At 43.4% G+C, this 14018-nt stretch overlaps 1 protein-coding gene across 2 annotated transcripts in view; it reads right to left on the reverse strand.

The window, feature by feature from the left end:
* The window catches only part of Cabcoco1 (ciliary associated calcium binding coiled-coil 1), a 98729-nt gene extending 86280 nt beyond the window's left edge, over positions 1-12449 (reverse strand). For both annotated transcript variants that reach the window (XR_003378103.1, XM_005360150.3), the window contains exons 1-2: positions 12351-12449; positions 3353-3459 (exon numbers count right to left, since the gene is read on the reverse strand). Coding sequence is in view for 1 of the 2 variants with exons in the window: in XM_005360150.3 (XP_005360207.1) it covers positions 3353-3459; positions 12351-12425 (182 nt within the window). In the remaining variant the exon portion in view is untranslated. The remainder of the gene's footprint in view (positions 1-3352; positions 3460-12350) is intronic.
* Between the last annotated feature and the right edge of the window lie 1569 nt (positions 12450-14018).

Below are 14018 nucleotides of genomic sequence, written 5' to 3' on the forward strand. Positions count from 1 at the left end.
AGGACATTGTGACACAGCAGCCAGAGGTGAGGTTTTGCCTCATCAACAGTGTCAGCAAAACTATACCATAATTCCTTCATGTTCTAGAACTTGGAATGCATTCTCCTTCGGAAGTGCATCGGCTTGGAGAAACTAACTCTGCAGACCAGCCGAGCCACTCAGAGAAGTCTGGCTACAGAAGGTTTTTAGAAGAGAGACCTGGTGTGGTAGTGCACAACTCGTAGCATTGAGACATTGAGGCAGGAGCATTCCCTTCAGTTGAGGCCAGCCTGGGTGACAAGAGTCAGACTTGGTTTCCAAAAATACAATCTAGCAAAACCAAGGCTCGGTGTTACTTCTGTGTTTATAGTTATTTTTAACTAGCCTCTACCACTTTTAAAGATTGTATTCTTTTAAAATTTTATTTGTATGGGTGTTCTGCTCATATGTATGTCTGGGTACCATTTGTGTGCCTGGTACCTGAGGAGGCTGGAAGATGGCATCTGATTCCCTGGATGGTTGTTATCTGCCATGGGGGTGATGGGAATCAAACCCAGGTCCTCTGCAAAAGCAGCCTTTGCTCTTAACCACTGAGCCATTTCTGCAGACCTCTCTTGTCTTCTTGAAATGAAACTTTGGAGTAGATTTGTAAGTACTGCCGAGTTGTATATAAATAAATTATTATCGATAGCATACATTAGAAAGTCATGAAAAGAACACCAGGCATGTGAAGTCTATTTCAAAATGTATTTTGAATAATCCCTCATGTTTCTTGGGTCGCCTGTTGATACAGAGAAAAAGTTCATAATTGTGAAATGTAGGGAAATATGATGATCTGTTGTAATTTATTTAAGTAGGTTTATAGCTCTCCAAACTGCATGATCTGGGACTATTTTGGTCACTCAGGAGAGGATAATTAAATCATACTGCTGTCTTTTTGAAAAATATATAACCATCACAATAATGCTGTTTTAAATTGAAAATGACTGCAAATATATGTAGATTATTGTCAGAGAGGTTATATTTTAAAACACAGGAAAGTTTCAAGAAAACGGCTCCTAGGATAACACTGTCCTAAAACTCGGCATCTGATCGCTTCACGTGATCATCCGCGTCACTGGAGACCTGCTTTAGACACAGCTGCTTCACGTATTACCCATGCTGCTAAGTTTTGTGCTGTGTTCCTTTGGTTTGGTTTGTGTCTTTGTATCTAGCCAGGTGGCCCTGGTTGTTCCAGATGTGCTTTGAAAGCTAGGCTGGCTGTGAACTTGCAGCCAGCCTATGCTTCTTTCTCTGGCTATGTTGCTTCTCCAAGTCCTCTCTGACTCTTGTGGCACTGGCTGTGTCCCGTGCTTTGTTCCATATACTTCTTCCTGGTGCTTATAAGTTTTTTTTTGAATTTGGATATTTAACAACGAAGGACAGCCAATAAGTGAAAAGAAATTGTGTTCAATAAGGTAGGGCACATAACCACAGTACAACTTAGGCTGGAAAAATGCACCGTTCTAGAAACTAACATTTTATTTAATATTAATTACTTTTAAATACTAGATGTTTAGTATTTTTAATGTTGACATTTTACTTACTAGTTATTACAAGTAAACTGGAAGCTGGATGAAATATATATCCGTTGCTTTGTATTGCTCTCAGTACTGGGTACTGCTATGCACGGCTAAGACCATTTTCATATAGTGACCCACAAGTGGGAAAAACCTTTTACACAAAATCACTATGAATCTTATTAATACCACGAGAGATTATTTTAAATCAATTATTAAAATTGTTTGGATTTTATTTGCTTACCCTGTGTGTGTATGGTTGTGTGTGAGGGTGTCTGCACAATGTAGCACAAGTACTGAGGTTAGAGAAGAACTTTCTGGAGTTCATTTTACTATGTAGGACAGGGCTCAAACTCAGGCATCACAATCCATCTGTGATACACATTTTATTTTGTTTTTCTTTTTGCTTTTTTTTCATCAATCCCTATGCTATGGATAGGAATTCCCACTAACTATTTATGTAGATATGGTAAAAAAAAGTGTTATGAAAAATCATTTAAAATGGGTGGGAATTTTTAATTCTCTGACTGACGCTCAGAGAGCTGCAGATGCTAGACATTTAGGCCCAGTAGTTGCTATCACTTCTCTGTTAAAGCACTGGAAGTGAAGTGCATCCTGGGAAAAAACTGTCTTTGCTGTTTGCCTGCTCCTGATGAGCCTTCTTAGACTCCTATCCAGGACATCCACCATAGCTCCTTCTCAGTGCCATAGCATTTGTAAGATCTGTCTGTTGTCACCACTGAAGGAGTCACTCTCTATGTGTTCATTATGGCCTGTGCCACCTTGCCTGTGTCCTGAGTACTGGTTTGCAAAGACCAGATTTCAAGGTATGGGTCCTCACAACACACTAGCCCTCATAGCATCATTTTTCTCCTATAAATATCACTGGCAAATGGCTAGCATGCAGAACTTACAATATCATAACGTCTGGATAGTTTTATGTCAACTTGACACAAGCTACAGTCATCTGAGAGGAAGAAACCTCAGTTAAGAAAATGCTTCCCTAAGACCGGGCTGCAGGCAAGTCTATAGGGAATAATCTTAAAATTATTGATGGGGGAGGGCCCAGCCCATGGTTTGTGGGGCCACCCCTGGGTTGGTGGTTCTGGGTTCTATAAGAAGGCAGGCTAAGCAAGTCATGGTGAGCAAGCCAGGAAGCAGCATTCCTCCATGGCCTCTGCATCAGCTCCTGCCTGTAGATTCCTGCTCTGTGTGGGTTCCTGTCCTAACTTCCTTTAATGAACAGTGATGTAGAAGTGTAAACCAAATAAACCCTTTCCTCCCCAAGTTTTAGTTTTACCATGTTGTCATGGTACCCTTTTCCTTCTCCTCCTCCTCCTCTTCCTCCTCCTCCTCCTCTTCCTCCTTCTTCTTCTTGTTTGTTTATTTGAGACAGGGTTTCTCTGTTTAGCTCTGACTGTCCTAGAACTTGCTCTGTAAACCAGGCTGGCCTCAAACTCACAGAGATGCAACTACATTCTGCCTCCAAGTACTGGAATTAAAGGTGTGTGCTACCACCATCCTGCTTCCTCATGGTGTTTGATCACAGCAATAGCAACCCAAACTAAGAGAAGACCCTAACTGACTATTGATGCTATTAACATATTTGCTATATTATATTAACATAATTAGTGTTACAAAAGGGTAACAAAAGGGTAATCTCTTGGATTATTGGACATAGTGACAGCTTCATGAATGGAAGAGATGAAAGAGAGGAGGGCACAGGGTAGATCCAGGTGGCTCTTGGTCAATATTAACAGATGCAATGAAGACCTTGAACTGATTAAACTTGACTAAAATTCTAGAGTCCTTACTCTTGAATTCCATTTATGTCTGCCTCTTTCAGCAGGTCAGTGATCTGGTCAATTGAGAGAAAATCTTGAGACAGGATCTTTTCATTCTCTTGGAATTCAGTGTTTTTCTATTAAAAACAAAACAGAACAGAATGAGTTACCTGATTCGTATATTTTGCATACCTACCCCCAATGACATAAAATTCTCAGTTTTTCTTTTCTCTTGTCATGAGGTGGTGGCTCTCCACTGAGAAGTCACACAGTTAGGCAGTCTACCCTGGGGCATGTGCAGAACCAAGGGCTGCTCTGCAATTCAGCAGACACTGTTTGTCTACAATTTTTTCCCTTGAATTGCAGGGTCAAGAGAGGGTAAAGGCAGGAAGAGATTTGGTCACCTCCAGGAGCTCAACACCAAGTCCTTAATTTACTCATCCTATGCCAATAGTGCTGCTATGGGATGATCTTCTTATGCACTGTAAAGATTTGTCAGATGTATTAGTTTAATAAAACACCGATTGGCCAGTAGCCAGGCAGGAGGTATAGGTGGGGCTACCGGACTAGGAGAATTCCGAGAAGAGGAAAGGCAGAGAGTCAGTCACCAGCCAGATGCAGAGGAAGCAAGATGAGAATGCATTACTGGGAAAAGGTACCAAGCCATGTTGCTAAACAGAGACAAGAATTATGGGTTGTGAAAACTAGCTAATAATAAGCCTGAGCTAAAAGGCCAAACAGTTTATAATTACTAGAAACCTCTGTGTGTTTCTTTGAGACTGAATGGCTGAGGGACTGGGCAGGAGAGAAACTTCTGTCCACATAGCACAACATCAGTATAAGAATTTAATATTAAATTATAAAAACTGAACCAATAGTGATTGTGTTAGCTTTGGAATTTTCCTTTAGAAAGCAGCAGGATTGATGCTGTAGCTCACTGACTGAGGTGCTTGTGTAGTAAAGGTGATTAAACATGAGACAGACATGGTGGGGACAAAGGTAGGGGTGGTGCTGAACGGAGCACATTGTACACACTAGGAAATTCTCAAACAACAGAAAGGAATATTTCAAAGGAGAAAGAACATAACACATGAGCTGTAAGAAGTGGGGACATTCAGACTCTAAGCAAAGACAAGGACAGGGATGTGAATGGACCTGACGGAGAATGGCCTTTCGGGACTGACATAACCAGAGCCCCGAGTGAGCAATTCCAGGCCGTGTCCAGGACAGGTGCCAGGATGGAGATGGAGCCTGGTCGGCTGTGTGCACTGCAGTGTTGTGGGAGGTCCGCAGTCTACGAAGACGACGAATACCTCCCGAAGGCTGACAAAGCAGGACAACTGTGTGTGTAATCAGCGCTGTTAGACCCTGGCCAGTGGAGGAATGGTGAGCTAGGGAGTTTTCTGTCACCAGTACAGGTAGCGTGACATTTCTGAGCAGCTAAATGGCAGGATACAGTTGTGTCCTGTGGCAGAGGAGGAAAACGGGAAATGAAAGGATGCGGAGGACAGGTTTAAAGAAAACAGATTCTTAGAACACAGTTTTGATGAACGGTTGGGAGCTCGGAAACAGGTGGCCCAGCTCCTGTCACAGTGACACACGCCCTCTTTCAACGGTGGGAGTTGGCAGTGCAGTATGCAGAGCTGGGTGCAAACATTTACACATCAGTTAGAAATGACAGAGTCGGGGAGGTCCCCTTTAAAGATGTCGGCTAATGCACGAGACTGTCCCAGTTTACAGTAGGAAGGGGTGAGCATCAAAACGGAAGTGGAGATGAGAGCCAGCTGCACAGGGACCAAAGCTTGTCGGGAACAGGGTGTGTGTGTGTGTGTGTGTGTGTGTGTGCTGGGGGGATGGGCACAGGTGAAGGCATTTCAATTCACCAACCAGGGATTGACCTATTCCCATGAGAGGATCCGATACGTAAAAGGACTGTAGCTAATAACCCGGCTACCTCACAATTATCATGTCTTTTCCCCGCCTCTCTCAAGACAGCCCGGAGCCCGCTCTACAGCCGAGGATGTCTGATCCTCCTGCCTCTACTTCCCAAGGCTGGGATTCCAACTGTGCACCACCAATGGCTGGTTGGTGCTGGAGCTCAAGTCCAGGCCTTTCTTTCTGCTACACAAGCACCTCGTTCACTCATCTACAGCACCGGTCCCACTGCTTCCTAAGGGAAAATTTCAAAGCTAACACGATCACTGTTGGTTCAGTGTTTAAAGCTTCATATTAGACTGGCTGATGCTACATGGTTAATACAGGATGAGCAAATTAAACTCAACTAGGTCATAGGATTGATTAGATGTGACATTTTTAGCATCTAGCATATATACTTTGCACATGCTGGCCTCTCAGATACTTCTAAACCCAATCAAATGGATGGGTTTGTGTGGAAAGACAGCATTTTAGTCAGAGACACGGTGTTCTGTTTGCTTAAGTGTGTTTTGGCTACGCACTCCCTTTATTAGCACTAAATTGCACTTGTTCTTCTACTGACAATTCTTTTAGGTCCTGAGTGCCTCAGACACGTGCCTGTCTTCCTTTCTGCTTGGAATTTTGCAAACTCTGCTGAGTCAACATGGGTTGCTAAGGGATGGCTGAGTTTCATCTTTATCCCATGACGGTGCGGCTGCTCGGAGTGTGTTGAAGAACTGGGAGCTTAGAGGAGCCACACAGAAGGTCGTAGTTGTACTGCTGATTAATTTTACAACTCAAGACAACTCGTTTGATCTCAAGTTTGGATTCAGACTTTAAAAGATCATTTTTTTTTTCTGTGTTTGGGTACTCACAGGACCGACCGCACGATGAGTCGGAGCGAGAAAGAAGTACATGGAACGTGACCGATACTGACATACAGATCAATTTACTTGACAAGAAAAATTCTGGATAGAGAAGAATCAGATGACATGGGACTCCGTGAAAGGGAATCTAATATCATCAGGGCTTTGACAGTCAGAGCTCTAGCAGCGATGCTCGTCATCAGCGCCACAGTTTTCAGTGAAATTTGGGGGTTTGAGGAAATCATTCTTCAGCATAAAAGAGCTTGCCTCTTTTATTAATATTAGTGATAGGAATAGCAGCATTTTGAAAAATGCATATTTCTGCACCTACCTCAAATAAAGCCTCCTTCTCCCTCCTTTCTTTCTTCCTTTTTTAATTTCTATGCTGCCTTGCACTTGAAAGTGTATTAAGTGACTAAAAGCATTTGATCTTCCAGTGTGTACGTTCTGATCTCTAAGGTGTACAGATATGACGGCAATTCATAACAGGCTAAAACGGCCCACCTGTGTCTGGGCTTTCTGTGCCACCGTGTCTCCTGCTTGGCACCTCTGTGGTATGCAGCTGCCCTGTTAGCTCACTGCATCCTGCCTCCTGCTGGATTTTAGCATCTATTCCAAAACAATATTTTAAGCATCCTGTTATTTACCAGATAACCTTTTGTCTGATTTCTCTTCCTCTAATGTCATCGGAACACTCCACACTTGGAGACACACTTTCTTCCTAGAACATGAGGCTTTAGGAACATGTGTGCACCCGTGGCTGTTAGTACTTCATGTAGGAGAGCCTCTAAGAAGCTTCGTTAAAGGAAATACAACAGATTTGCCTTATTAGGAAAGAGGGTTTTCCCTGTCAGAAGAAACATGAACTTGTCCACAAATGCCATGTTTTGAAAGAGTTTGTCCCTTCTCAAACCTATAAATAAATAAATTTAGGAATAGTGCTGTACTGAACTGTATTGGAGTCAGAGGCAAAAGAGAAATCAGGGATATTGATGCTGTCTTTATTTTAAAATTTGATCCATTCCATTATGTCTTGCACCCACTTTGAGTTTATCAAGTGCATTTCTTTGAAGCATCACCTCTCCGGATCGACAGGTACTAGCATATCTTAGATGCTAAGCCGGACAGGGCCTCTCTCCTCCCTCATCGTAATCTTTCTACAGGTCTCAGAAACCAATTATTTTTAAAAGAAAAAAATGTAATTAAGGGAACAAAAAAAAAGAAGTAAAATAGTTAGCTACTTAAAAATATGACCAGAAAGGCGGCTCTCTGGTAAGTACAATTAGAGGGTAAAGGAAGCGACTGTCTGCCGCAGCAGGGGGCAGACCAGTAGAAAATACCAGGAAAGGGATGCTTTTCTAGGAAATATAAATTGTTAAAACTTAGCGGGGAGAAGGGAGAAAATTGATTTGACCAAACAGGATCCAAACTGGAGTCTACCTTTTGCACAGTCAACTTGCCCATGTGGTATTGTCCTTGAAATTCTAAATTTAATCGAAATCTAGGTTAATAACTTTAGGCTATTAAGAATTCAGGTTTAGTTTGGTTTGGTTTGGGCACTGGTGGCGCACGCCTTTGATCCCAGCACTCTCGAGGCAGAGGAAGGTGGAGCTCTGTGAGTTCAAAGCCCGACTGGACTACAGAGTGAGTTCCAGGATAGCCAGGGCTACACAGAGAAACCCTTGTCTCGAAATATCAACATTCCTCCCACCCCTCCAGAAAAAAAAAAAAAGGAAAAGACAGAGTTCAGGTTCTTAAAAATCTGCCCATCAAGAATGTGCATAGAACCCAAAGAAGCACAAGGAGAATAAGAGAATATAGAAACCCAAATCGCTAATGAACTTGGGCTGTGGTGAGAGTTTAAAATAGATCTCGTGAATGTGAGTCCACAACAATTCAAGGATAATGGCCCATCACGTGGACAGAACCATCACTACAAGAGGGGCCGTGAGTTTTTGTCGAATTCAACACACATTCTGTGCCTGTTATGTAAAGGCCCAGCAGGTACCTTCCTAAACTCAGCAGCAATATACATGGAAATATAAACAGGAAAAAAAAACTGAGCTGGACAGACTGTCTCCAAAACCAACAGCCACCATCGTGCCAAACGGTGGGATAGTAGTCAATGCTATAGAACCAAGAACTGGAGATGGGCCCCAACTAGCAACCTTACTGCAAGTCAACATGGAAGTCTTTCTCCTCTATTACGGTTAGAAGAGAAGAAAACGAAATAGGCGGCTTAAGCAGTAGACACAAAGAAACAAAGAGGCCTTTATTGGAAGATTACATCATAGTGTCCTTAAGAAGGCTGACATTGTACTAACATCCAGCTCAGAAACTGGGTAAAATGGCTATACATAGCATAAATACACAAAGCCAGTTTCTTTTCTCTTCTTGAGAAACTAATTAGAAATGGAAATGCCCCAAAACTTGATTAAATTATACTTTGCTCAGAATATAATAAAGGCATAAGAATTATAACCAAATCCTAAAACTTTGTCAGAACTTGAAGGATGACAAAAGATAAAAGAAATTTATTAGAAGCTCCTTTAAATTCAAGAAATGCAATTCCTTTCACACAATGAATGTAATGCGAAGACAATTCTGAACCCCAGTGGGGTTTTCCCTAGAACTTTACAAGGGTAACTTTTGCGTTCTTAGGGGAGGATACAGACAGCTGGAAGAAGTTAAGGCGGTAAAAGGGACCGTCGCAAACTAGATATAAAGGCGGAATATGGAAAGGATCTAACCTTGTGGAAAGCCTGAGGGCTGGGGAGATGGCCTGGGGAGATGCGTAAAGTGCCTGTCTGGCCACACAGTCACTGTACCCTAAGTTTAGATCCCCAAAACTCACATGAAAAGCCAGCCAGGAGGTATACTTTAACAACCCCAGAGATTGAGATGGGCAGATCCCTGGGGCTCCACAGCCAGAGAGCCTAGAACAGTGGTCCTCAGCCTGGGGGTCTCGACCCCCTTGAAAGACTTCTAACTCCACAAGTATTTACATCAAGATTCTCAACAGTAGCAAAATTGCAGTTATGAAGTAGTAACGAAAATAATTTCATGGTTGTGGGGGTCAGCACAACATGAGGAACTGTATTAAAGGGTCCCAACATTAGGGAGGTTTGGTCTTGGGGAAATGATGAGAGCCACATCCTAGTAAGACACCCTGTCTCATGTATTAACTTCTGGATGATACTGAGAATGCAGAAATTTAGAGGCTAGCTCTTAAAGTTGAGCCCGAATTTTATCGTTACCAACAGGGTGTATTTTCTAACATTTTAGAGGACCACCTAGCATAGACGGACATGTTGATGGTCTCTGCGATGGACATCAGCGTCTTCCCTTATAAGGTAATGTCGGCATCCTAGTGGATTTCCAGAGGCAGTGGGTTCACAGCCCGTTAAGGACACATTAAGAATCATATTCACAAGGGCTGGAGAGATGACTCAGCAGTTAAGAGCATTGCCTGCTCTTCCAAAGGTCCTGAGTTCAATTCCTAGCAACCACATGGTGCCTCACAACCATCTGTAATGAGGTCTGGTGCCTTCTTCTGGCCTGCAGGCATACACACAGACAGAACATTGTATACATAATAAATAAATATTTAAAAAATAATTGTTTAAAAAAAAGAATCATATTCAGAGCCAAGCTCGGTGGTGTACTCCTTTAATCCCAGCACTCGGGAGGTAAAGGCAGGTGGATCTCTGTGAGTTCGAGGCCAGGCTGGTCTACAAAGAGAGCTGCAGGACAGCCAGGATTACTACCCAGAGATACCCTGCCTCAACAAGTCAAACAAACAAACAAATAAATATAAAAAAAATCATATTCAGCAAAGGTGATTGGAACAGAAGCATGTTCATTCCCTTCAGCTCTCTGATGTGAGCTAAACCATATTACTTTGAAGAATACTAATTAATTAACCTTTTCGAAGTGACTAAGCAAGTCAATTTATGAACCAGCTGGCCAGGAGGCTGTAGAATTTGAATCAGGTATTTATTTATAAACTATTTCCACACAGGTCTATACATAGAGGACCTTTCCTTTTGAGTTTTGTTATTTGTTTCCTTTTGTCCTTGTACAGTCAGACAGGCAGAGGCTGAATGTCTAGCCTTGTATTTCAAAAGGAGGTCTTTTGTCCCGTATCACGGAGGGAAACTGGACCTCATAGTTCGAAAGCTGGCAAGCAGAGCTCATGGAAGCATCACAAAGTCTGCTTCCCTGGTTCTGTGCCCCATGCCCGCTGCTCAGCATAGACTGGAGTCTCAGAGACCACCTCATCTGGCGCATGGCAGGCTGCCTGTGGCTTTAATGTGCTGCTGTCATTGCTTGAGCACCTCCTGTGTGACTAGGACACCTCTTTTTATTCTAGATGCCGTCCGTCGCCAACACATGGGGAACCATGGGCGTTCAAATGCTTACGTTTTATGTCTGATTGACTTGGCTTCTCCCAAAAATAAACATTTCATTCTTGCATGCCTTGGATAACTAGCTGGTCTTCTGCCTGATTCAGTTTAGATTCAGAATTTACCAGGAAAGAAAGCCTAACGTGGATAACCGTGAGGGGTCAGCTCTACAAGCAATCTGATCCAAGGGTCTTTTCCTCAGCAGCCTTCGATATGGAGCACAAAGGTGTCTTTTGCTGTGTTTTCTTTCTAACCTCAAAGTCCCCAGACAGCCCAGATGGCAGGTCCTATAACTGTTTTATAGGGTTGAAATATGGAGAGTCCACCTCTCCGTATGTTAACTGCTAGCCAAGGAGTACTGCTAAGTGAACCCATGTTACAACTGGATATCTTCAGTTACTTAATAACAAAATGATTGAGCTATTGAAATATATATATATATATAAATACACACACACATATATGTACATACATACACATACGTATTTTTAAATACCAACTCATTAAACTTGAAATTACTAGCTATTTTTAGAGAGAGGACGTTATACCCACTGGTATGGTAGTCTGTGTACAAGGAATCTGTACAGTCTTCAAAGTTCTTGTATATGCTCAAATGACACAAAATTTAATGGGAAAGTTCCCTGTGCTGGTTTTAAAATTATGTTAACTTACATTAGCGGTCACAAGGAAGGGATGGGCTTGGAACCCAGTTTATCATATCAAAATGTGCATTTAACGTATAATAATTTTATTTTGAAAGGCTCATAGGAGAGCCTGGAGGCTTAGCGGTCTGCCTGCAGTATTGGGGAACCTGGAGGAGGGACTGGCTTGCTTGTCAGAGAGGAAGACGTGAAATTATTGGTTTTGCGCTTCCTGACTGCAGAGACTGCACCGAGCACTTATCTTCTGCACAAATGGTGTTGTTTAGACTAATACGGAGGCTGAACAAAGCCATGTTAATTAACACTTCATTATTCAGTCCTCGGAGTTGTTAAAAAAAGGAAGGAAAAATCACATCCTAGAAACAGTATTTGATAGACTCAGTGAGGAGATTTAAACGTTAAAAAAAATTTCACACATGGCTTAGCTGATTCGCTTGTGGTTAAAAATCTCAGCACAGCACTGTGGCACTGGCTGCCAAGGCTGAAGACCTGAGCTTCATCATGGGGACCCACATGGACACACCAAACGGTCCTCTGACCTCCACGCTGAACAACTAATGGCATTCAGGCTTTTATCCACCCAACCAGTCACCCACTCACAAATAAGTAAAAATACAATAAAAAATAGACCTTCAAGATATTAAGCCTATGGGCAAAATGACTTAATGCCTCCCCCACTCCTATTGAGACTTGGTGCTAGGAGGGGGGCTTTAACGGGGACAGACCTTATACAAGAGGTCCCTGGTACACCAAGGACAAGTTCATGATGAACCAGGGAGCCCGGGACTGAAACAGATGCTCAGTTCCGGGTCTTTTGGTCCTGTCTCTTGGAAAAGGGCCTGGTGACAACAGAGGCTAATACGGAGCCACTCAGATCACAACAACAGCCTTTCACGAAATCAGTGGCACTTACAGAAAGCGACTGGTCCTCTTTAAGATCAGAGATTACTGATTTTTTTGTTTTTGCTTTTGGTTTTAGTTGACTATTTGCATGGTTGTGAGGCTGTGGAAGCATGGAACTTTCCAGTGTAAGCCCCCAGGGTGTGTAATGAGTTTCAGAGCGGTTCCCTGACCGACAGGCAACTAGCAGGTGACTGCCTTCCTGGTGACTGTGGCCTTGACAACGAGTGACCTCGGCATTAGTGAAGGACCCAGTCCGGGACAGGAAGGGGGTGCATACCTCAGAGTCAGCTGTGCTGCCTGCTGGAGTCACTGGGGTCATCGCCCCTGGGGTCGCTCCCGAAGACCCAGCCATGTTACCGCTAGAGGAAACAGCCTTCGTCGCCTAGGCAACCGGGGTGGGACCCAGAGTCGCTGACGTAACCGGAGCCCAGGCCCCGCCCACCCTTGGGGCCGGATGGGGCCACCTGCTGCTCGAATTACAGTGAAAACAGAAATTTACTAAGAAGCAATTCAGAAGGCTAACTGTATCTGGGAAAGGATAAAGGACTGGGACTTTGGCTATTGATAGTTGGTCTTAAGCAAAATTGTAACCTTTAAAAGTCTTACCATGGCATTGGGGTCTCTAGAAGGAAAAGCTGACCTGAATTTTAGAGATGCGTATTTAGCTAGTGATGGAGCTGGCAGTCTGCAACTTACTCCAAAATATCGAGGGAGGTGGATGGAATTGGGATTGCCGTAGAGACGACGTTAAAGCACTGTCTCCTCTTGCCCATGTTTGAAATTTCCATAGCAAAAAACCCCCAGAAACAACACATATTGCATATTACATATAACTTAATACACACACACACACATATATACGTTATAACAAGGGATATACACACAACCCAGGCTGGAGATGACCTTGAATTCCTGGTCCTCCGACCTCCACCTCCAAGTGCTTAGGATCAAGACCAAGGGCAGGCATCACATCACTTCACGCAATGCACAGATTGACCCCAGGGTCACCTGAGTGCTCAGCAAACGCTCTAACCACAGAGCGACAAGCCCAACCCTTGCATATTTTGATTCTTTGGTTGTTCTATACTTCCTTTGGTTGTGGAATGCATTACACCACGCGTTTACCTGCTTGGAGGTTGATATGCAAGATACTAGTGTCAAATACAGACACCGTTGATCTCAGTTCTTCCAGGCATAAAACACAATTAAAACCACTATTGGCCTCAAAGCTTTCCAAAGAGATTGCACAATGGACTGGCTGGTTTGGGGTCAACTTGACACAAGCTAGAGTCATCGGAGAGGAAGGAGCCTGAGCTGAGGAAATGCCTCCAGGAGACCTATCAGTAAGACATTTTCTCAATTAGTGCTCAATGGGAGAAGGATCAGCCCGTGGTGGGTGGTCCTGGGTTCTCTAAGAAAGCAGGCTGAGCAAGCCAGGGGATGTAAGCCATTAAGGAGTACTCCTCCATGGCCTCTGCATCAGTTCCTGCCTCCAGGTCCCTGTCCTGTTTGAGTTCCTGTCCCAATTTTCCTCAAAATGAACAGCAATGTGGAAGTTTACCTCCCCAACTTGCTTTTGGGCCATGGGTTTGTGGCAGCGCAGAAACCCTCACGAAGACAGATCCTTGCGTGAGAAAAGTTCAGAAAGTCTTGGCACCTCCTGGTGTTCTTGGTGTTAGTGTTTGGATGGTACTTTTCCCTGACTGGATCTACCCTGTACAAAGCAACCAGTTTACCATGGTAGGCATCTCTTCTCCTGCCTTTCGGGGCAAATTTAACATGTTGATTTACGTAGGTTCATAACTGTGTCTTTCCTTCAAGTGTTCTCACAGTTTAAATAACCCAAATCTTGCCACAGCCCACCTGTGTTCAGAAGCCCTCCCTATTTTCGTTCACATAGGGTCCGTCTCTTTAGGCTGGTTGTCATGTTGCTTTTTTCTCGGGA

Source organism: Microtus ochrogaster, linkage group LG2, assembly GCF_000317375.1.
Source record: "Microtus ochrogaster isolate Prairie Vole_2 linkage group LG2, MicOch1.0, whole genome shotgun sequence".
Taxonomy (NCBI): Eukaryota; Metazoa; Chordata; class Mammalia; order Rodentia; family Cricetidae; genus Microtus; species Microtus ochrogaster.